This window comes from Acomys minous (assembly GCF_964271855.1).
Source record: "Acomys minous genome assembly, chromosome: 12".
Lineage (NCBI taxonomy): Eukaryota > Metazoa > Chordata > Mammalia > Rodentia > Muridae > Acomys > Acomys minous.
This window is the reverse complement of record NC_140493.1, coordinates 67,659,773-67,682,494: the sequence shown is the minus strand read 5'-3', so window position 1 is coordinate 67,682,494 and position 22,722 is coordinate 67,659,773. Positions and strand designations below refer to the sequence as shown.

General features: G+C 54.3%; 1 protein-coding gene across 4 annotated transcripts in view; it reads left to right on the top strand.

Moving 5' to 3' along the window:
• SGSM2 (small G protein signaling modulator 2) overlaps nucleotides 1-22,722 on the top strand; it is a gene marked incomplete at its 3' end in the record, with an annotated part of 45,681 nt that overhangs the window by 16,833 nt on the left and 6,126 nt on the right. For 2 of the 4 annotated variants that reach the window (XM_084802754.1, XM_084802755.1), the window contains exons 3-23: nucleotides 3,765-3,927; nucleotides 4,100-4,261; nucleotides 4,553-4,620; nucleotides 4,707-4,852; nucleotides 5,127-5,261; nucleotides 5,698-5,822; nucleotides 6,723-6,790; nucleotides 7,515-7,675; nucleotides 7,810-7,936; nucleotides 9,394-9,528; nucleotides 13,226-13,379; nucleotides 13,994-14,058; nucleotides 14,141-14,286; nucleotides 14,682-14,810; nucleotides 15,094-15,276; nucleotides 18,350-18,730; nucleotides 18,985-19,109; nucleotides 19,615-19,697; nucleotides 19,835-19,944; nucleotides 21,478-21,574; nucleotides 22,374-22,541. In XM_084802754.1, coding sequence (XP_084658880.1) covers nucleotides 3,765-3,927; nucleotides 4,100-4,261; nucleotides 4,553-4,620; nucleotides 4,707-4,852; nucleotides 5,127-5,261; nucleotides 5,698-5,822; nucleotides 6,723-6,790; nucleotides 7,515-7,675; nucleotides 7,810-7,936; nucleotides 9,394-9,528; nucleotides 13,226-13,379; nucleotides 13,994-14,058; nucleotides 14,141-14,286; nucleotides 14,682-14,810; nucleotides 15,094-15,276; nucleotides 18,350-18,730; nucleotides 18,985-19,109; nucleotides 19,615-19,697; nucleotides 19,835-19,944; nucleotides 21,478-21,574; nucleotides 22,374-22,541 — 2,931 coding nt within the window. Of the gene's footprint in view, nucleotides 1-3,764; nucleotides 3,928-4,099; nucleotides 4,262-4,552; nucleotides 4,621-4,706; nucleotides 4,853-5,126; nucleotides 5,262-5,697; nucleotides 5,823-6,722; nucleotides 6,791-7,514; nucleotides 7,676-7,809; nucleotides 7,937-9,393; nucleotides 9,529-13,225; nucleotides 13,380-13,993; nucleotides 14,059-14,140; nucleotides 14,287-14,681; nucleotides 14,811-15,093; nucleotides 15,277-18,349; nucleotides 18,731-18,984; nucleotides 19,110-19,614; nucleotides 19,698-19,834; nucleotides 19,945-21,477; nucleotides 21,575-22,373; nucleotides 22,553-22,722 lie in introns of those variants that run through there. The other 2 variants (XM_084802756.1, XM_084802757.1) reach the window with 2 other exon arrangements.

Below are 22,722 nucleotides of genomic sequence, written 5' to 3'. Positions count from 1 at the left end.
TACTTAGCCCTGACTGACCTTGGAGCTCACTATGTAGAACCAGGCTGGCCTAGAATCAGAGATTTTGCCTGCCTTGGCCTCTTGAATGCTGGGGTTAAAGACATGTACCATGGTGGGCAACATTAATTAATTAATTAATTAACGAACCAGAACAAAGATTTTTAATTTTTTTGGAGTCTGGGCCCTCACTTAGAAGTTGATACCTTATCCAGGCCGGGCGTGGTGGCGCACGCCTTTAATCCCAGCACTCGGGAGGCAGAGGCAGGCAAATCGCTGTGAGTTTGAGGCCAGCCTGGTCTACAGAGCGAGTCCAGGACAGCCAAGGCTACACAGAGACCCTGACTCGAAAACCAAAAAAAAAAAAAAAAAAAGAAGTTGATACCTTATCCTGGGCAGGGGGCACTTAAGCATTGTCACACTTAATGGAAATTTACATTAAAAGTCGTACATGATTTTAATGTGTTTTTGGACCCCAAGAAGCCCATCCGTGAGCCCTGTCAGGTAACAGTTCTCTGTTCTCCTCATTTAGCCTCCACGCTGCACACAATCGCGTTTTCATCTCTGCAGTGGGAAACGGGGCAGGGGACTGTGGCAATCACTGACGAGGGCGGGTATGGAACTAGGCCAAGAGCACCTGGCCTCACAGGTCCCTGAGGCCTGTCACGGCGAGAGGGATTCCGCCCTCCCCAGACACAGCTTGGCACTTTGAATTTCCCAGAAGGAATTGAGAAGCCGTGGTGCGAGCCCAGCGATGGGTGTGATGTTTGGGCTTCCCCCAGCCGTCCCTCTAGTGATAACTGCTGAGCTCTGGTCTCAGGCTCTCAGGAGAACCTGCTCCCTGTGCTGAGCTCTGCAGGCAGGGCAGGTGAGGCCGAAGGGGGTGGCTGCTCCCCAGATCGCAGCCTGCTTGGCTGCCTCTGCAGTGGCTCGGGAAGGTGGGAAGGCTAATGACTCATTATGGTCACAATGAGTCACATCACTGAGGCACGTGATTCCCTCAGGACTGATGCCACCTGCTGCCACGCACTCACGCTTCCTTCAGTGTGCTTTCTTTTCCTTCCATATGATGAGGATTCAACATCAGGAAATGGTGGCCACTCCCCCACAAACACAGATCTGCAGCTGCCACAGCCCCAGATTAAAAGATTGAGGCTGGAGAGCTTAATCCCCTGGACACTCCAGGGCCACACAGGGTCCTCAGAGGGTAGGACTAGCCATGAGGAGGAGCACAGGGATGCTTAAAACAAGGATTTCTTGTATGTTTGAGACAGTGTACTTTGAGAAGGAAAAGCTGTGCCTTGTAAAACAGTCCTCCAAGGCAAGAAGCCTGCCTGTTTCTGTCCCCGCTGGTACTGTCACTGAGCTGACCTCAGAGCCCCGATCCCTTCTTTTTTTATTTATTTATTTATTTTTAAGATTTATTTATTATTTATACAGTATTCTGCCCACATAAGGCATAAGGAGGAACTGTATTTCATTACAGATGGTTGTGAGCCACCATGTGGTTGCTGGGAATTGAACTCAGGACCTTTGGAAGAGCAGACGGTGCTCATAACCTCTGAGCCATCTCTCCAGCTCCCCCCACCCCCCATCCCTTCTTGGCTCCAGTGCAAGAGAAAGACAAAAAAAAAAATCCTTTATAGGAAAGCAGCCTGTTAGCTGCTCAAATGAAGTCAGAAAAACAGGTGAAAAAAAATCTATTTGAAAAGTAATTATTGATTTGGGTGGTAGTGGTGCATGCCTTTAGTCTCAGCATTTGGGAGGCAGAGGCAGGTGGATCTCTGTGAATTCAAGGCCAGCCTGGTCTACAGAGTGAGTTTTGGGACAGCCAGGCCTGTTATACAGAGAAACCCTGTCTCAAAAAAACAAAGAAAAAAAGAAAAATAATTATTGGCTACTTATGTTGATGCAACCCAGCACTTGGGCCATGGTGGCAGGAAGCTCTCATGAGTTCAAAGCCGCACTCTACTACATAGCAAATTTGAGGACTCTGGGCTGCATGAGACTTTGCCTTTAAAATAAATTAGTAGGTGTTTCCTGACCCAAGTTTCATATCCTGGCTGTACTGATCAGAACTATCTTGAAGCTGGCTCAAGCAGTCAGGAACACATGAAGTGCAGTCTGCAGCCATGAGGACTAGAGTTTGGATCGCAGCCCCTGTGTAACAGGCCAGACATTACGAACATGCCTATGTCCATCTCTGAGGACAGTGGAGTCAGGAGAACAGCGTTCGGCCTCGTCTAGAAAACATGAGCCTAGAGTTCAGGGAGAGACCCTGTCTCAGAGGAGCAAGTGAAGAGTGATGGAGGATGCCTGCCGTCCTCCCTGAGTGATGGAGGAGGATGCCTGCCGTCCTCCCTGCCTATAACATGCTATACATGCTCAAACTAAATAACTCCTTTTAAAAAAATAATAAAACAGAGCCTCACTTCTCCCATACCAAAGAAAACATCACTTTTACGCACCTGTGGGGCAGCCCATTATCCTCTGGGGCATCCAGGTCCTACCACGCTGGCTCTTACTGACTGACTGGATGTCAGACAGTGTTTGAACAGAGAGAGGGAGGAGTCAGGAGTAGACGTGGACCTTGTGCCTCCACAGAGTCAGAGCCTGGGGAAGGAAGGGGTTTGACATGCCACCTAATGTGACATCACACCAGCCCTAGGAAGTCTCCCCCGGTGCACAGGCAGCAAAGCTGAGGTGTAGAGCATGAAGCCCTACTCATCCCCAGAAGCATCGTCACTAGACCAGTCTTAGTCCCTGGGCTGCTTGTCCCTAGGTACTGCTTAGTTTGGCCTCAGTAATGGCCGGGCACTTTGTACCACACATGTGCACCAGTGTTTTAAGAGTCTGTACATGCCGAGGGCAACTCTTTGCTTTTCCCTGCCAAGACTTCTGTCCTTGCTGTGGGGTCTTCGTGGTAAGCAGGATCCAGAGGGAGGGATTCAGGGTGGCCCCTGAAAACATGAGTGAATTGAGGAGAGCCTTCCAATGCAGAAGGGAGAATCAATCTCTCTCTCTCTCTCTCTCTCTCTCTCTCTCTCTCTCTCTCTCTCTCTCTCTCTCTCTCAGCTCCTGTGCTCATAAGTAACCCAGAGGCTGCTGTCAGGGCTGACCTCAGCAGAGGCTTCATCAATATTTCAGCTTCTTGGGAGCCTTGTTCCTTAGCAACCATGTCATCATGCTCTCCAGAAGGGCTGCTGGGCCATGTACTCCCTGCACCCACTTCCTGTAGGTGCTCGTTCCTCATTGTCCTTCTGGTCAGGTGGAGACATTTGTGTCAACCCTAGAGCAGCAGCTCTGCTCCTCACAGGCCCACTGAGGTGACACTGCATACAGGAGGCACATGACAACTCTCACAAGTCCACCATAGGCTTCGGGGCGGAAGGACAGGATGGAAAGATCTGGAAGGAGGTCAGGATGTGGTTCTCCGGAACCCCTAAGTTCCAGCACAGTTCAGGCCTTGCCCTGGCCCCTGCCTCTTGTAGTCAGTGGTGTCAAGGCAGGAGGGATTTCTCCTCCTTTGGGTGGCTTAGCACTTTACCCGAGCTTACCAGGAATTCAGAAGCCGCAGTGCCAACAGGGAGCTTGGCGCGATGTTCCTGCTTCTCTCTGCGATCCTTCCTGGTGAGAGCTGTCCTGCCTCTGCTGCCTCTCGGGAGAGCTAACTCATCCTTCTGCTGAGAGGCTGCTTGGAGGGCAGGTAAGGCTAAGTAGAGAGACCTCTACCCCAGGTTCAGATACTGTTTTACTTTATGGCCCAGGTGCTGTGGAGGCTTGCCTCCTGCATCAGCTAAGACGCCGAGCCGCTGGCTTTCTGCGCAGCGACAAGATGGCAGCCCTGTTCACCAAAGTGGGGAAGACGTGCCCCGTGGCTGGAGATATTTGCCGCAAGGTGCAGGAGCTGCAGCAACAAGCAGAGGGCAGGTAAGTCCCGAGCCCAGCCTAAGAGCAGGGGTTGGCCCTTTGCAGGCTCCATATCCTGTCTCCCTATGCCAGTTCCGTGTCTCAGCCCGGGCACTCTGTGCTCCTGTTCTCACTTCAGGGCCACTAACCTGGCACCTGTGCTTCTGAAACCTCCCTTACTGTCTCATCGCAGGAAACCCTTGGGAAGCAACCAAGAAGCCCTTCGGAAACAGGGCTCAACAGGTGGAAAGGCCCCATCTCTCAGCCCACAGGCCTTGAAGCACATATGGGTACGCACAGCACTCATGGAGAAAGTTCTGGACAGGGTTGTACAATACCTGGCCGAAAACTGCAGGTGACTGCCCCTCCCCCGCCCCCATTGGTCCGTTCCTTGGCCCACCTCAGCCTCACCCCTTTTCATGCTTAATAGCCCATGGCAGTCTGTAGGCATGCCTCCAGCCCTCTTTTGGCACCCCAAGAATATAGACCACACCAAGAACCCTATAACACTTCATCCTGTGGACTCATTCATTTTTGGTGACTGATATGAATCTGGTCTTTGGGCATGCTTCTCCTGAGTGAGCTTGACCACCCTGGCCTGAGCCCAGGAGCCCTGATAGTCTCCCCGTCTGTCTCCTCTCGGCAGCAAGTACTACGAGAAGGAAGCATTATTGGCGGACCCTGTGTTTGGCCCAATCCTGGCATGTCTCCTAGGTGAGCTTGAAAACTTGAAGGGTGTGGTGTCGGGTCAGTGGGTGATGAAAGAGCCCCAGCTAAGTTAACCATCCCTGTCGCCATAGTGGGACCCTGTGCCTTGGAATACACGAAGCTCAAGACAGCTGATCACTACTGGACGGACCCCTCTGCTGATGAGCTCGTCCAGAGGCACCGTATCCGGGGTCCCCCTAGTCGTCAGGACTCCCCAGCAAAGCGCCCTGCCCTGGGGGTTAGTATCCTTCTTCTCTGCACCTTTTGTGCCGAGAATAATCACTGGCTCATCTCTTATCCTACGTATGGGCCCCCAGGCAGTAGCCACCCAAGAGAACCTTCTGTCTACACTAAGACTTGCACAAATGCCAGTGGCCGGAGCCTACTGTTGCTGAAAGGGCAGAGGGTGGTAGAGTCAGCTAGAAGGGCCAGCACAGGAGACTGCAGGTTCTCAGGTCCCCTAAGGCCAGTTTCCTAGGGCAGGGGCCTGAGCCGTTGACTTTTCCTGGCAGATCCGGAAGCGCCACTCCAGTGGCAGCACTTCGGAAGACCGGCTAGCTGCCTGTGCCCGCGAGTACGTGGAGTCTCTGCACCAGAATTCGAGAACACGGCTGCTCTATGGCAAGAACAACGTGCTGGTGCAGCCGGTAGGAATGCTTTGTGCTGCAAATCTTCCCTCACTGCTCGCTTTAGAAGGTACCAGAACTTGACCAGAGAGAAGGGAATGCCATCCTACCATACCTCACTGTCATGGTGACTCGTGCCCAGCTTGGAGTTGCCAGGAGACTGAGGTGACATCTGCCCTGGCTAGCTAGCTGAAATCCAGGCTGTCCAAGGGCCAGGATGGCAGCCAGCTGGCGGTGAATGCCCAGCAGGGGTGTGGCTGGCCAGCGGTACACCTGGCACTCAGGCTGACAGGACAGAGCCAATGGCACAGCCAACTAGGAAGAGCTATCCAGATGTAGCGTCTGCCCCAGCCTGCAGCTCCAGGACTGCACTGCTGGCCGGACATGTACTCATGGACCATCCTATGAGTCTCTCAGACCCCAAATCTCTCTGTCTTCTGGTGTCTCTTCCCTGTAGAAGGAGGACATGGAGGCAGTCCCTGGCTACCTCTCCCTGCACCAGTCTGCAGAGAACCTAACCCTGAAGTGGACTCCCAACCAACTCATGAACGGGACTCTCGGGGACTCGGAGCTAGAAAAGAGGTGGGTGTTGTTGTTAAATTACCAGTATAACCTAATAATTGCCCCACATCGAGCGCCACTTGTTATTTTACCAGTATGTCTAATAATGTTCATCATCAGGCCTATAATTATTATTACGGCAGTATAACCCGCTAGCAATCAGTCAAGACACAGATATACCTGTTAGATCTTAAAACAGCCTTAGTTAGCTTGGGGAAGGGCTAGACGACTTCCCATAGTGGGTAAGGTGTCCCACCCCGTGCCATCTGCTTCTAATAATTTCTGTCAAGCTACCTCCCATCCATAATCCCATATACTTGCTAATGTTCCTCATCTGGGCCAAATCTCCCTCCACTCCACGCCGGCCATGTGCTTCTCCACCTAATGCACGATGGCGCAACCTTCTCCTCTCTCCCTCCCAAGATTCTTTTCTGTCTCCAAGCCTGGGAAGCTTAGCCACACCCGTCTCATCTGCCCTGCCCAGGTGTGATGGCTTTTTATTAATTTGCATCAAAATTCATCAGACCACCCCCAACAGGTGGAGGTTTTACCCTTGCTCTAAGCACGCAGGAAAGGGAGTGGACGCTTGGCCCAGGGAGAAACAGAGATGCCAAGGGACAGGCCTTACTCCCATCCCAGTGCCAAGAACTAGAGGGAGAGGCTGGCTGCCTGGACTGACTCCCAGGCTTTCTGAGCCTGAGCCACGCCTGGCCATGGGGCGGTCTGCACAAGCCAAGTGCTGGAGAGCCAAGCCTGCCAGGCTCTGCGCCAGGAAAGCAGCATGAGCCCTAGAGGGACAAGGCTGGTCGCGGTCACTGCTTGGCTGTGGCTGCCTATCTTCAGCACAGTTTCAGGGGGTGGTAGGACCAGTTGACAGAGGCAGGTCTTAGGACATAGTGACACCATATGGTTCCTTTTCAGTGTGTACTGGGACTATGCGTTGGTGGTGCCCTTCAGTCAGATCGTCTGCATCCACTGCCACCAGCAGAGTGAGTCTGCTTGTCTGAGGCCCAGAGGCGGGAGGGCAGGCACTGTCTTGCTGCTGTACACTGTGCATGGGGCCTGTCAGACGGCTTTTGTCCCTCCTGATGTCCTTGTTTTGCAGTGTTGGGAGTCAAACTCGGGGCATCGTTCATGCTAAATATGTGCTTTGCCACTAGGCACACTCCCAACCTTCCCGCTGTCCTTATTTTTTTAATTTTCAAATTGTTTTAGAAAACAATTTATAGCCAGGTGGTAGTAGTGCACACCTTTAATCCCAGCACTCGGGAGGCAGGGGCAGGCGGGTCACTGTGAGTTTGAGGCCAGCCTGGTCTACAAAGTGAGTCCAGGACAGCCAAGGCTGCACAGAGAAACCCTGTCTGGTAAAAACAAACAAGCAAACAAACAAACAAGAGTATGTGTGTAAGCACACACGTTCACACCTACACAGTACACATGGAGACCTGAGGACAGTTTGCGGGAGTGGGCTCTCTCCTTCCACCACACGGGTTCTAGGGATAGGAATGAAACTCAGGTTGCTAGGCTCTGCACCTTTACCCGCCGAGCCATCCTGCCAGCCCTCTACCATTCCTATTAAGGAAGCAGCAAAGCGCGGTCTAGCCTGTCTCCCCTCTGTGCTAGCCTAGGAAGTCCCACCTGCGGGGCCGGGGGATGGGTCGGGAGGTCTCAAGAAGGGCTCTCGCCTTACTCGTGGGCATTCACCCCCACCAGAGAACGGTGGCACACTTGTGCTGGTGAGCCAGGATGGCATCCAGAGGCCTCCACTGCACTTCCCACAGGGAGGACACCTGCTGTCCTTTCTGTCATGTCTGGAGAATGGGCTGCTGCCCCGTGGACAGCTGGAGCCCCCGCTGTGGACCCAGCAGGGAAAGGTACCTTGGCAGGGGAGGCTCTGGGTGCAGGGCTGAGTGAAGGAAGGCCTCTTCTCTTCCTTTTCTACATAGAGTTCTCAGAAACAGCTTGGGGTGGGCCCTCAGGTGGGGCTGACCATCTGCTCCCCCCACAGGGCAAGGTTTTCCCCAAGCTAAGGAAACGCAGCAGCATCCGCTCCGTTGATATGGAGGAGCTGGCTGTAGGACGGGCCACAGACTACGTGTTCCGGATCATCTACCCCGGACATAGGCACGAGCACAGTGAGTGTCCCCCACGTTCCCTTTGAAGGATGCTCAGGGTGTGTGGGGCACTGTGTCACCTGGAGTCAGGCAGGCCAGCTTGAGACTCATCACCTACAGCCTCCCGCTGAACCCTTCACTCACAGACCATCCTGTCTACATGTCCCCGCCCCCCAGTGGCCCCGAGGCTCTCAGCTCAGCAGGCCCAGGCCATTCATGTTTCTTAGACTTCAGGCCATGATGCAGAAAAAAAAAAAGGGAGACTCGAAACATTAATAGAAGGTGGAAACCTCTCCATTCCTCTTCAGCCTGAACTAAAAGATAGCGAACTCTCCGCCCCTCTTTAGTCCACCATCCGACCCTGACGAATTAGCCTGGGCACAGGGTCCACATTTCTCGGACAATGCAGGCTCATTTCCAGAGCCAAAGTCGCCCTCAGGCCAGCTCCTGACACAGACGCGGGGGCTGCCTCTGAGGAGTGTGACACCCCGTGCTTGGATACTGAGGTCTAAGGCAGCTGGGCCTCAGGTGGGTCTCGGGGGAGGTGTCTGCCAGCATCAGCTCTCTTCCTGCTCAGCAATGCTGCCCGCCATGGGCTTCTCTGCACCGGAGTTGCAGTTCTTGAAGATGAGGCCAGGCATTCCGCGAGTCCACAGTAATCACTGCAGCCAGACACCTGCCCTCCCTGCATTTCCTAACTTGTGCCAAAAAGTTGTCTACAGTGTGTCTCTGTGGCTGGGCGGGTGAACCAGACTTCACACAGACAGCTACGCCACAGATGACCCCGATGGGCTTGGATGGAGCTGTGCTTGGGGACTCTGTCCCCCCCCCCCCCAGATGTACCAGCTAAGAGACAGATACAGCCAGAATGTTGTAGACTGACATTTCACCTCAGGCTCTGCTTGGTTTTGATTTGCAGCCTGTTTCCCTCCTTCAGTGTTCATATCACTGTGAGGACCTCTTCCCTCCCAGGAGGGGGAGCCAGGCTCCAGGAGCTGAAGCGCAGCAGAGCAACTCCTGGCAGAGCAGGAGTTGTTCCAGTAGGGACCCGGGGTCATCTCTAGGCTAAGTGCAGCCGACTGTGACAGCAGCTATAGAAAGATTGGGATCCATCCGACCAGAGTCCCCACTAGCCTTAGTCAGGGTTGGTGGTCTCCTAGATGCGTGAGCGCGCGCGCACACACACACACACACACACACACACACACACACACACACACACACACACACCCCTTCTCTTCTGTTCTTCCTAGAGAAGAACGCACGGGCACGTGCGCTTGCACACACACACATCCCTCCTATCATCCTCTTATAATAACCACAGAAGGTTCCCAGCCCACCCCACTTCCCTCTGCGCCTTGCAGGATCAAGGTGATCCCAGTCTCCCCGCTATTCACCTCAAGGAGGGCAGTTGGTCTCTCCTGCCCTGGGACTAGGGTCCTCATGCCTCTGCCTCTCTCGCTATTCTCTTTGAGCAGTCACTATTAACTACCACCACCTAGCGGCCAGCCGTGCGGCCTCGGTGGACGATGATGAGGAAGAGGAGGATAAACTACACGCGATGCTGTCAATGATCTGCTCGCGGAACCTCACAGCTCCCAATCCGATGAAAGGTTTTTATCCCTCCCTGTCCCCGACTCACCTCATCCTCCGTCCTAACCCCCCTGGGCCCACTTGCCACCCACTGCAGGGGCTCAAACAGCAGTGTTGGCATTAGGGGACTTGCACACGGGGTTGTTTCCTTCTGTCAGAGGCATATCGGTGAGGACACAAGGAGGCCAGACTGGTGCTGGCAAAAAGAGGGGATGTGCAGCGCAAATGGTTCTGATTGAGGGGAGGGGCTTTATGCTGGAAGAAAGAGAGCTGCTGGAGGAGGGCTGGCCATCTGATGGCCTCTTGGGGACCTGAATGGCTCTCAGAGCCTCTGCCTATTCCTGCCACTCAGGCAGTGGTCTCTTCCTCTCTCTGCTGCTGACAGGAAAGACAGCTACAGCCCTATGCTACTGACTCTGACTTAATAAGACGGGGCAGAGGTCGGGCTAGGCAGGCCAGCTGAGGGGTGAAGGCCACCATGAGACCCAAGGAGTGTCCTTCCCAAGGTGAAGGCTGTGGTATATGATGTGGTACGTTAGCGTGCAGCTAGAAATACTTAGCACAGGGTGTCCAGGGACTGGTACAGGTTCCTGGCGGCCACATGAATTCCTGCCCCACATGCCCCTGGTTCTCTTTGTGGGTTTGAGCAAATATCTTACTGGTGCTAGGTGCTGTGACAGTGATGCTATCCAGGTGTCCCCATACTCCACGGCCCCATTTTCCATGGTGGCAGGGGTGTCCTTCACTGGAGACAACACAGAGTAGTAGTCATAGCCTGTTAGCATTCCTCTGCCCACCATTTTTTTTTTTTTTAAACACAGAGCTTGGTGAGAAGGAACTACACTCCTTGGAGAAACATCAACCAGGGCCCTGTGAGGGCTGGGGAGGGGCTCCAGGAAGGCCGGAGAGAGGCACTGAGGCTAGAACAGGTCTTAGATGCTAGGAGTTTCCCCTGCCCGGCGTTTCTATGCCACACAGCTCATTTGTTCTCAGCTTCACAGAGGGAGTCTAATACATTACATCCCTTACAGATACGCTGTTCGCTCCCTTGTGTCCTTACACTTGTACAGACTGCTGCTGAGGGGCACAGGCCCCTAGCCGAGTCAGCACTCTTGCCAGCCAGGCTCATGGCTCAGAACATGCCTAGCACTCCTTAGGCAAACCTGCCAGCTGCTCTTTTTCCTGCCACACCTCTGCCTTCCTTCCCAGTCCTGTAGGCCATGGAGCACCCTACTTTTTAGGTTACTGACACACACTTGCCACCCAGCTGTCTGCACCATGGACTCAGACAACACTGCCTGCTTACAGGTTAACTGGCCTGGAGTAGTGTGAGAAGGCTGAACTCACTGCCCCTCAACACTGGCATCTTGGAAATAGAAAAACCACTGACTGCTGGGTGGAGTGTGGCACATACACCTGTAATCCCAGCCCTCCGGGGGTGGAGGGAAGGGGGATCAGGAGGGCAAGATCAGTGTTAGCTATGTCAGGAGTGTGAAGGTTGCTCAGGCAATTTGAGATCTCAGAAGAAAAAAAAAAGAACAGAAAGCCCACTAATTAGTATTAGGACTGAGGCCTCCAGTCAGACAAATTTCTAGGCCCATGGAGTCCAGAGGCCTTGGAAGTAGTTGAGATCCGCGTCTGTAGCATCTAGGGACTAGAGCAACCTGTTGCATAGCCCCTCTGCCCTCAGGACTTGGGGGAGGAGTACAGATATGAGAAGAAAATCCACAGGGGAATGAAAAGCAGGGGTGGGTGGGGTGGGAGTGCCCCTCTGCACCGCAGTCCATAATGACAACACTGTTGAGTTCTGCAGCCATTGCTATTTCAGGCCTGCAACATGCTTGACTTGTGCATGTGACTCAAGTGGCGGGGTGTCCAGGTCTCTTCCTGCCCCCCTGTTTCCCGCTGCCTCCCCTACAGAGCAGAGATGCTGTTCACTCTAATTCTGCTCCAGGCACCTTTCACTCGGAGTCCTCGGGGCTGTGGGGTTCACCCACCTTGACTGTTTGCTTTATGCTTTCCTCATGCTCAGAGGAGAGAGTCAGAGTCAAAGCTGACCCCTGTCCAGCCTGCTGCCTCACCAGTCACTCACCCAGTCACTCCAGAGCTCCAGCTGCCTGCACTGGCTGTCACAGTGCAGAGCGTGCAATGCTGGCTGGTTCAGCTCCTTCCTGGAGAATTAAGGTGAAGAGCATTGACCCAGGAGATGTGCCTTGGTTGGGCCCAGCTTTCTGGGCACGAGCTTGTTTCCCTCTGTGCCCGTTCTCCACCCTCTGCTCCTGTTACCAACCTTGCCAGTTGCCTGCTGCCTGCCTGGCTGGGCTGACTCCTCCCACCCACCCCTACCCCTGGCTCCTCCCACCCCAGGGCCTCCTGCCTGCCTGCTGCAGGACCTTGAGCTAGGCTACCCCCACCCCTACCCCCCACCTGCACTTACCCTCCCCCACTCTCCCTAAAGTCTTCAGCATGGCTTGATCCCCTCACTCCCAGAGCCGCAGCCCCCTACCAAACACATTCCCTTAATTTACCTCCCGGTGGAGCTGAAGAGCCAGATACTGACTCTGATCCTACCCATGCGTCTGGGGGGTGGGGCAGGGGCAAGACAGCTCAGCCCTCGAGGGGACTGGAGGGAAATCAGCTCAGCCCTCTCCACCAAGGCACACCCAGAGCTGGAGTCTGGCTATCCAAAAACACCAGACTTAGGGCTCCAGACTGTGGGGAGCCAGGGTCTCTTGCTAGATTGACCTAGAAAACCAGGGTCTCTTGCTAGATTGACCTAGAAAACCATTGCTGAAAAGACCTCAGCACACACAGCTCCCCTGTTCCTCACTCTTTCTATACCCCCCCCCACAGTGACACCAGGCTTTCACTTCCCACCCTCACTGTGTTTCATCTCTGGGCCCACATGCACCCCAGCAGTGTCTGGCCCAGCTCAGGCCCCAGAAACCCTGAAGCGCCTTGACTCAGCTCTCATTCAGATCAGCAGGGATGGCTGAGGCAGCTTCACCTGCAGAAGCACAGCCAGGCCCGAGGATCTGTCTTCTGATGCTGCACCTGGGCGTGCTCAGCCATGACGGGTGTGTTGGATCACTGGGCCCATGTGCCCAAACACCACTTCACCCCGCCAGCCCTGGGAAGTCCCCCTGCATTCCAGCAGCCGTGCTGAGTACCCTCAGAGTAGGCTTCAGGGTGTCTGGGTTGGGCAGACAGCTCCTGCTTAGCGCTGTTCCGACTTAGCCACCAGATCTTGGAAGGCCAAGGCTGGTGAGACACAGCTTGATGCTCCCTCAGGGATCTTGGTCAGTGATCCTGGGGCCTCCACACACATCCCTGAGCATCTCAGAAGCAGGCTGAGCCTGTACAGGCTAACCAGCGGCATTCCAGGGGAGGGGAGGCCTCTGCCCTTCTAGCCTTTCCTCTAGGAAAGCCTGTGTTCTCTGGCATTGGTGGAGGTGGGTAGGCAAGTCACCTACAACTCAGTCCATGACATGGGAAAAGCCTTCTGTCCTGTCCAGGCTCAGGGCAGCTGGGCAGTGCCAGGTACCCTGCCACTGTCGCCATTTCTGGATTCTCAGCCAGGCAGGCACCACCTTATGAGTTTCCACCAGTGGGTGGTTTTGTCTGCAGCTCTGGGCAGAGGTGGGCATGCTGCAGGGCACTCGGGGCGGGGGGGAAGCAGCCCACCAGGCATTGAGCTTACCCCCTTCCTGCCCTCAGATGCTGGTGACATGATTGAGATGCAGGGGTTTGGACCCAGCCTGACAGCCTGGCACCTAGAGCCCCTGTGTGGCCAGGGCTCCTCCTGCCTCTCCTGTTCCTCCAGTAGCTCCCCGTATGCAACCCCCAGTCACTGCAGCTGCATTCCTGACAGGTGAGTGGGAAAGGCGGGAGCTAGCCCCCTCCTAATGTGTACCCTTCTGTCCTCACAGGTTATGCCACTGGCATGACAGGCTGGCCTCTTTAAATTGGACAGACCTGGATTCAAATTTCATTTATGCTACCATCATGATTTCAGCAGGTTGTTGAGTCTCTGTGAGCCTCTCTGTTCCTTCTTATTTGTTTGAGACAGGGTCCGTGTAGCTCTGGCTGGCCTGGAACTCTCTTTGTAGACCAGGCTGGCCTCTAATTCACTGAGATCTGCCTGCCGAGTGCTGGGATTACAGGCATGGTGCATCCATGTTTCTAAACCTCAGTTTTCTCCCCCTGCAAAACAGGGCTATCCCACCTCCTCCCTAAGGCAGGTGAGGACCCCGTGAGTGCCCAGGGTGCTCACTTTCCTGTTATGGGCACAGTCCCCCTATCAGGCTGTCTGTCTGGGAACACTTAGTACTACCATGTGTGTATGAAGGCAATATGGAAACAGTTTGAGCCCAGTGACGCTAAGCTGTGTATCCTACTCCCCACGTGGCCCCCTGAAGCTACAGTGTCAGCCCTTCCTACCAGTGGGCTATAGTCCCCTCCCTCTGAGCCAGGCTGTTTCCACAGGTTGCCCCTCAGGCTGCTGTGTGAGAGCATGAAGAGGCAGATTGTGTCCCGGGCCTTCTATGGCTGTGAGTGTGTGGTGAGGTGGGGCACTGAGGGGCAGGGGGTGGAGAAGCACCCCCATCACAGCCTCCTCCTTGCCCACTGTAGGGCTGGCCTACTGTCGCCACCTGTCCACAGTGAGGACCCACCTGTCGGCACTGGTGCAGCACAACATTATCCCACCAGACAGGCCCGCGGGGGCCTCGGGGGGCCTCACCAAGGATGTGTGGAGCAAGTACCAGAAGGACAGAAAGGTGCAAACTGGGCTTCTGAGGGCGGAGGCTGTGGAGTGGGGACTTGGGAGGCCAGTTATATGTAGCTGCCTGTTCTGAACTGAATGCTCACCTGGGGGGAAAGATGCCACGGGGTGACCTGCATCATCGATGTGTGGCTGGATCTCACACACGTGGGAAGGGGCGGGGCTTAGAGTCCAGTCTACTTCCACAGTGGTGTGAGAACTGACAGGTCTTTGTTAGCGCTCTCTTCCCTGCCGAGTGAGGAAGGAGGTGGGGCAAGGTCTCTTGAGACCATGGGTGCCCCGTGCAGGGTGAGCCACTAAAGCCCAGGCCTAGCTCGCTCTGGGATGTGGCTTGGCCATTAGGCCACAGTGACTGGAGGCCACATAGTCTCTCTCCTCTGGACCACTCAGAACTACAAGGAGCTGGAGCTGCTGCGGCAGGTATACTACGGAGGCGTGGAACATGAGATACGCAAGGAAGTCTGGCCCTTTCTGCTCGGTCACTACAAGTTTGGCATGAGCAAGAAAGAGATGGAACAGGTAAGGGTGCCTGCTCCCGCCGGCCAAGTGACCCCAGGGAGGGAGCCCTGGAGGCCTTAGTCCCTCCCACCTAGAAACAACACAGGAAGATGGTAGTGAGCAGCCCCCCCAACTCCCCACCGCCCCCCACCCCCCAGTCCTCACCTGAGGCCCTGCTCCCGTCCAGCCATCTCAGCTCCTGAGTCCCCTCTAGGTTGACGCTCCAGTGCCTGGCCAGCCCTGAGCCCTGAGGAGAAGGCCCGGGCACCCTCTCCCTCACAGTCATGGTGTGGTCTGAGCACAGGTGGATGCAGCGGTGGCATCGCGGTACCAGCAGGTGCTGGCAGAGTGGAAGGCCTGCGAGGTGGCGGTGAGGCAGCGGGAGCGAGAGGCTCACCCAGCCACGCTCACTAAGTTCTCCTCGGGCAGCAGCATCGACAGCCACGTGCAGCGCCTCGTGCACCGAGATTCCACCATCAGCAACGATGTGAGCCAGCTTTGGAGGAGGGCCGGTGGGGAGGGCTAGTGGGGAGGGCTAGCGGGCCACCAATCCTAAGCACAGGCCAGCCTCTGTGTTACTGGCAGCTGGGCCGTGGGCAGAGGCTTCCTGTGTGTCAACATTTCAGCTAAGGAATGGGCAACTAACTTCTGGTGCTTTCACACCAAAACGAGTCGTTGACTTGTGCTGTGTTCAGTGGAACAGCAGGGGGACATGGATCCTTCTCCGTCACTGCAGAGAGAATGTGAGATAGTCACGGGTGCCCGAGGGCCCCAGCACTGCATCCGCTACTGGGTGAGATCTGGGTCTCTGAGCACGAGTGTCCCACGCCTGGCTTCAGCCTCTAAACTTCTCCCTTCCTGTGCCTCCGATTACAGAGGCTCCGTGGAAAGTGGTTGGCCAAAGAACAGAGCAGCGCTGAGGGCCCTTGCCTGCCACTGGCAGGGCCCTTTCTGCAGGTGTCTGTCACCCTGTAGGAGAGACTGTGCAGGGGGGCGGGGCTTGTGGATGGCTCTTCCTGCTGCCACTTCCGCCTTGAGAACAACAGTTGTAATCCCGCCTGCCGCTGCTGCCCCACCCATATCTAAATTTCTTTTTTTTTTTTCCTTTCTTCTTTGCTCTCCCCAGCCCCTTCTATTTTTCCCTCTTTGTTTGTTTGTTTGTTTCAAGACAGGGTTTCTCGGTGTAACCGTGGCTGTCCTGGACTCTTTGTAGACCCACCTGCCTCTGCCACCCGAGTGCTGGAATTAAAGGCGTGCGCCACCATGCCCGGCTTCCCTTTCTATCTCAAATTGGCTTTACCTCTCCTACTTCAGCCTCCCCAGTGCAAGTGCTGAGATTACTTATCTGGCATAAACTGATTTTATTCTTGTATTTATTTAATATTTTCGAGACAGGGTCTCACTCTGTAGTTCTGGAACTCAGTATGTAGACCAGGGTAGCCTTGAGCTCACAGAGATCCACCTGCCTCTGCTTCCCAAGTGTTGGTATTAAAACTGTCCAACCATGCCCAGCCTGTAAGTGGTTTTGTTTTCAAGATGTATTTATTTTTATGTGTATAGCTGTTTTGCCTGCTTGTATTGTCGGTGCCCTGTGTGTGTGCCAGGTGCCCTTGGAGGTCAGAAGACAGCATCAGATTCCCTAGGACTGGAGTTAGGGATGATCAGGAACCACCACACGAACGCTGGGGACCCACCCAGGTCCTCCGAAGGGCAACTAGTGTTTAGCCGCTGAGCCATCCCTCCAGCCCCCATTGTGTGCCACCCCTCAAAATTGTCCCTTTCCAAAATATAATGGCTCAGAAGTAGGAGATGCCACAGTGAGGCCCATTGCTTTGAATGCTAAATTAACATTAAAATTAAAAAAGCCAGGCTGGTGTCTCACATCTGAATTCCCAGTATTGGAGATAAAGTAGGAGGATCAGGTATTCAAGGCCAGCCTTAGATACACAGCAGAGTCAGAGCCATCCTGGGCTATGTTACTCCCTGTTTCCAAAAGAAGAAAAGACCTCTTCGGATAGTTTGTTCTTGACACTTTACTTATTGTGAATGCTAACAGAAAATATAAGGTAGAGCAATACTTAAAAGAATATAACCCCAGCCAGAGAGCTGGCTCAGCTGAGCAGTTAAGAGCACTGGCTGTTCTAGAGTTCCTGGGTTCAACCCCCAGCACCCACATGGCCACTCATAAAACATCCGTAACTCCAGTTCCATATGGTGGCCTCTTCTGACCTCGGTGGGCACTGCATGCATGTGATGCACAGACACACATCAAAACGCCCACATAAAATAAAAATATAAATTTGAAGGGTCTAAGTAAAAGGCACATTCTCCCTCCCTGTGTGCTCTGTTCCTCATCCTTGCTCTTGGGCATACTTGGTGCTCTGGCACCGAGTCAGCCGGTGAGGCCCCAGCAGGTAAGGCAAGGCCGATGGCCTGAATCTGCTCCCAGAACCCACTCATAGGTGAAAGGAGAGACTGTCTCCGCGAAACTGCCCTCTGGCCTTGTGTGAACCATGGCACATGCATTACCACCACCCTAAACTGCACATACACAGTCCTAAGAACATGAAAACAAGTCTGAGCCTGTTGTGGTAATCCCAAGCCATACAAATTCTTGGAGGCTGAGGCCAGCCTGGCACAGAGTTCCACACGTATGGCTTTACCCAGTGTTTCAGATTTCTTACCCAAAGTGAAAACTTGTAGTGTCCCTTTGGCTACACTGTCCAATTAGAAAAAGAAAAGACAAACGCTGCGTTTCCCTGGGGACTTGTGTTCCCTTTTCCTTCTGCACTGTGTCTGAGGACTACTATGACTGACTTGGTATTGCTACTGAAGTTTCCTATCTTGTCTGCTTAACGTTCAATACCATGAATAAAGTACTTGCTTTTCCTAAAAGCTGCAGCTTATTCTCCCCACACCTCTCAGCAGCCACTTGAAGGCACTAATGCAGCTCTCTCGCCTCCTTTATGACTTCAGGGCTTTGTAGAATGACAGTTTAAACTGGCTGCCAAGAGCTGGGGCGTATAGGCTGGAGACAGCTCAACTATTAAATCACATACTGCTTTTTCAAGGGACCTGAGTTCAGTTCTTAGTGGCTCTGGCCTCAGTGGGTACTTACACTCAGGTACACGTGCTGACACGCAGACACATAATTAAAAATAAAAATATGAATCTTTAAAAAACATGGGCGGTAGTGAGGGATGCTTCTGCACTCAGGAGGCAGAGGCAGGCAGATCTGAGTGTAAGGCCAGCCTGGCCAATAAAGTGAGTTCTAAGACAGTCAGAGCTACACAGAGAAAACCTTGTCTTGAAAAATACAAAAACAAACAAACAACAACAAAAACCAGAGGCCTCTTCTCCCCTTCCTGTAGCCGTCCCCATAAACTGTGGACTGTATTGGTTGGCTGGGTCATAAGCCGGGTTGGTACCCAGGGGCGGCAGTGTTGGGAGTTGGGGGGGGTAGGAAAGAGTATGAAGAAAATTCTCTTTCCTGGCTCCATTCTGACCCAGGGAAGACCCTGGAGTCTTAGATGGAGCCACCATCTGTTTACTCCCACCAGGTATTTATCTCTGTGGATGATCTCGAGCCCCCGGGGGCGCAGGACCCTGAAGATTCCAAACCAAAGCAGGACCAGGAACCAGGAACTGGGACTCCAGGCATGGCTGCTGCAGAGCAGCAGTCAGTGGAGTTTGACTCTCCAGACTCGGGGCTGCCTTCCTCCCGCAACTACTCCGTGGCCTCAGGCATCCAGTCCAGCCTAGATGAGGCACAGAGTGTGGGCTTTGAAGAGGACGGCGGCGGGGAGGAAGGCTCCGAAGGGCCGGCCACTGCAACCCACACTTTCTCTGAACTCCACGATCCAGGCCAGGAGAAGCTTGCACCTGCCAGCGAGCTTGAAGCAGGGGAGGACCTCACAGCTGTGTGTGCTGTGGCCTACACTGTACGTGGATGCTCCCTGGTTCTGCGGCCAGTGGCCCTGGGAGTCCTGACACCCTAAGACATGGGGACTGGCTGCAAGAGGAGAGTGGGTGGTAAGGCTGTCCTGAAAGGGAACTCTGAGCATCACCAAGAGGCCGCTGTTCTCAGAGCTCTGGGGTCTTTGTGGGCTGGGCTCTCTTTGTTTGGGTACCATGTCCTACCCGAGCCTGGGAGCGGCTGGCCAGCCTTACCTCTGAGGGACACCCTCTTTTCCAGATAGAATTACTGGACACCGTGGCCTTAAATCTGCACCGCATAGACAAGGACGTGCAGAGGTGTGACCGCAACTACTGGTACTTCACGACGCCCAACCTTGAGAGGCTTAGAGACATCATGTGCAGGTGCCATTGGGGGTGGGCTGTGGGAGATGTGGGGACCCAGCTCGTTGTTCTGTGTCAGGTCTCCCTACATCCCGGCTATAGCACTGTCTCTGCAGGGCCATTCCCCCAACCCCCCACCCCACCCCACTGCCCCAGATGCATCCATCCTCCGTCTGGAGCACTGTCCTGCAGCACCCCACTGCCCCAGATGCATCCACCCTCCGTCTGGAGCACTCCTTTGCAGCACACTGCCACCCCACTCCATTTTGAGGTGTTTCAGAAGCTTACCTATTTTCACTTCCTTGTCCTCCACATCACACTGCGGTGGCCTTTTGTCTCCCTCACTATCTTAGTGACAAGGGCATGGGTAGTTCCCACTGCTGCATAGGGTAGAGCCATAGTCAGTGTTCCAGGACCGTGGAAAGAAAGGCTGATTTGTGGGAGCAGAATGTTCTAGGGACCATGTTCTTGACGATCCCCAAGAAAAAAAAAGGCATGGTCACACTGACCATCTCTGGCATTTCAGCTACGTGTGGGAACACCTGGATGTGGGCTACGTGCAGGGCATGTGTGACCTCCTGGCACCTCTCCTGGTGGTCCTGGACGACGGTAAGGGACGGAATGTGGGGCTTCCCAAAGCAAAGTGACAAAATAGGAGAAGGGGTGAGGGCCTGGTCTAGAAGGTGTGGGAATATTAGCCAGTCTGTTCTGGGTGTCACGAGGCCCTCATACCCATCTGCTTGCAGACCAGCTGGCCTACAGCTGCTTTAGCTACCTCATGAAGAGGATGAGCCACAACTTCCCCAGTGGGGGCGCCATGGACGCTCACTTTGCCAACATGCGGTCCCTCATCCAGGTGAGTGCTGGCAGCCGCCTGTGGGGGCCAGTGTGGCCATGGCTTCTCATCAGCTACAGGGAGGCTTGAGACTGGGCCAGAAATGTCCTTTACCTATAAACTAGTTCACATATATACTTAGGGGCTGGTATTGGATTTGTAGTAATCCTCCTGCCTCTGCCTCCCCAAGTGCTGGAATTATTGGGATGTACCACCAGTCCTAGCTGAATTTGCTTCATTTAAAAAAAAAAAATGCGAGCAGGGCATGGTGGCGCATGCCTTTCATCCTAACACTCGAGAGGCAGAAGCAGGTGGATCTCTGTGAGTTCGAGGCCAGCCTGGTCTACAAAGTGAGTCCAGGGCAGCCAAGGCTACACAGAGAAACCCGGTCTCGGGAGGAAGAATGCTGCTAGGCATGTGCTCGTAATCCCAGCACTTGGGATGTAGAGGGAGCAAGATTAGGATTGCTGTGGATGAAGATGAGTGTACTACAATGTGAGAACCTGGCTCAAACAAAAACAAAAAACGTAAGTCCACAGGGCTAGAGAAATGTCTTAGTCTAGAAACAGAGTTTGATCCCAATGGTTTTGTTTCATTTTTAAAGCCACACAGTGGCTTATGATCCTAGTGCTGGGAAGTGGGCCAGGTGGATCGCTGGCACCTCCGGCCAGCGGACTTGCTTGACTTCCAAGCCAGGAAATGGCCTTGTATCCAATAACAGTAAAAGTAAGGTGGACAAAATGACACCTGCGGCCATGCCCTAGTCAGCAACAGTGTGCTCACACCCCCACGGTCACCTATGAACACATGCAGGCACACAGACAAACACTGAGTTAATTAGTTGGGGCTGGAGAGCCGGCTTCGTGATTAAGAGCACCGGCTGTTCTTCTAGAGGCCCTAGGTTCAGTTCCCAGCACCCACATGGTGGTTCATAACCATTTATACTGAGATCTGGTGCCCTCTTCTGGCCTGCAGGTGTACATGTAAACATAATAAATAAATAAATAAATAAATAAATCTTTAAAAAAAAAAAAACAACTGGAGTGGCAGTGTGGCCACATGCTTGAGCCTGTTTTGGTGAGAAGCAGGGTTGGTGGTTAAATCAACTGCCCAGAAAGTGGAGTAACTATCTGCGAAGAGAGTGCAGCTGAGCATGGCAATGCAGAGATGGCTGAGGACAGCTGGGGGGCAGGGGGAGGAGGGCAGAGAGGCAGCTCTGTGGGGGAGGGGGCAGGGGGAGGGGGTAGAGAGGCAGCTCTGTGGGGGAGGGGGCAGGGGGAGGGGGTAGAGAGGCAGCTCTGTGGGGGAGGGGGCAGGGGGAGGGGGTAGAGAGGCAGCTCTGTGGGGGAGGGGGGCGGAGAGGCAGCTCTGTGGGGGAGGGGGGCGGAGAGGCAGCTCTGTGGGGGAGGGGGCAGGGGGAGGAGGGGGGAGAGGCAGCTCCGTGGGGAGGGGGGAAGGGGCAGGGGGAGGAGGGGGGAGAGGCAGCTCCGTGGGGAGGGGGGAGGGTGGTGGAGAGGCAGCTCGGGTCAGTCTCCTCTCCCTCTCCCCCATGAGATCTTGGACTCCGAGCTGTTCGAGCTGATGCATCAAAATGGAGACTACACCCACTTCTACTTCTGCTATCGCTGGTTCCTTCTGGACTTTAAAAGAGGTGAGAAGTGGGTGGGTCGTGGCACATGCCTGCAGTGCCAACACTCCAGAGCACGGCAGGAGGGTCACTGGGAACTCAAGGCCAGTCTCAGCTATACAGCAAGACCCTGTCTTTTTTTTTTTTTTTTTAAGAGTATAATCAGCCAGGCGTGATGCTACATGCTTTTCATCCCAGAACTCAGGGAGGCAGAAGTAGGTCGTGTGAGTTCGAGGCCAGCCTGGTCTACAAAGCAAGTCCAGGACAGCCAAGGTTACACAGAGAGACCCTGTCTCCCCTAAATCAGTGGTGTCCTAACTTGACTCTGTACCCTGTGTCCAAGCCTGAGTCTTACTAAGGTCACCGGGCCTGTGAGGTCTCAGGCTTGTGAGGTACCTCCATAGCACAGGCAGTGCTCTCTGTGTCACAGGTGATGGTTTTCAGAACCTTTTTCTTTTCTTTTCTTTTTGGTTTTTTTGAGACAGGGTCTCTCTGTGTAGCTTTGGCTGCCCTGGACTCGCTTTGTCGACCAGGCTGGCCTCGAACTCACAGTGCTGGGATTAAAGGCCACCACGCCAGGCTTCAGAACCTTTTTCAAATTCCAGCCTCCCTGAGTACTAAAAGTGGGGACTGCCACATGGAGTCTGCAGAAATAACCAAAGAAAGGGAGTGGGGGCTTGGGCTTGGGTATAGAGCACCCCCCCCCCATCCTGGAGCCAGGCTGAGCCAAGCTGGGGCAAATTCACCTGCTAGAGCAGACCCCATGTGTCACCACCAAGCCATGTGCCTCGACGATTAAGTGCCAGCTCCTTACCGTCCCCAGAGCTGCCGTATGAGGATGTGTTCGCAGTGTGGGAGGTGATCTGGGCAGCCAGGCACATCTCGTCAGAGCACTTTGTCCTGTTCATCGCCCTGGCCCTGGTGGAGGCCTACAGAGAGATCATCCGGGACAACAACATGGACTTCACTGACATCATCAAGTTCTTCAACGGTACGAGCTGAGCCAGCCGCCTGGCCGCCCTCTAGCAGGACACGGGGCCTCCAGTCGTGGACTGGGCAGAGTTGGGGCGGGTGCTCAGGAACTGTAGGATCCCTTCCCCGCAGGCAGGTGTCAGGAGCACAGCAGGTGAAAACTGAGAAGGGTTTCAGCGACAGGGCTCTCCCAGCTCCCC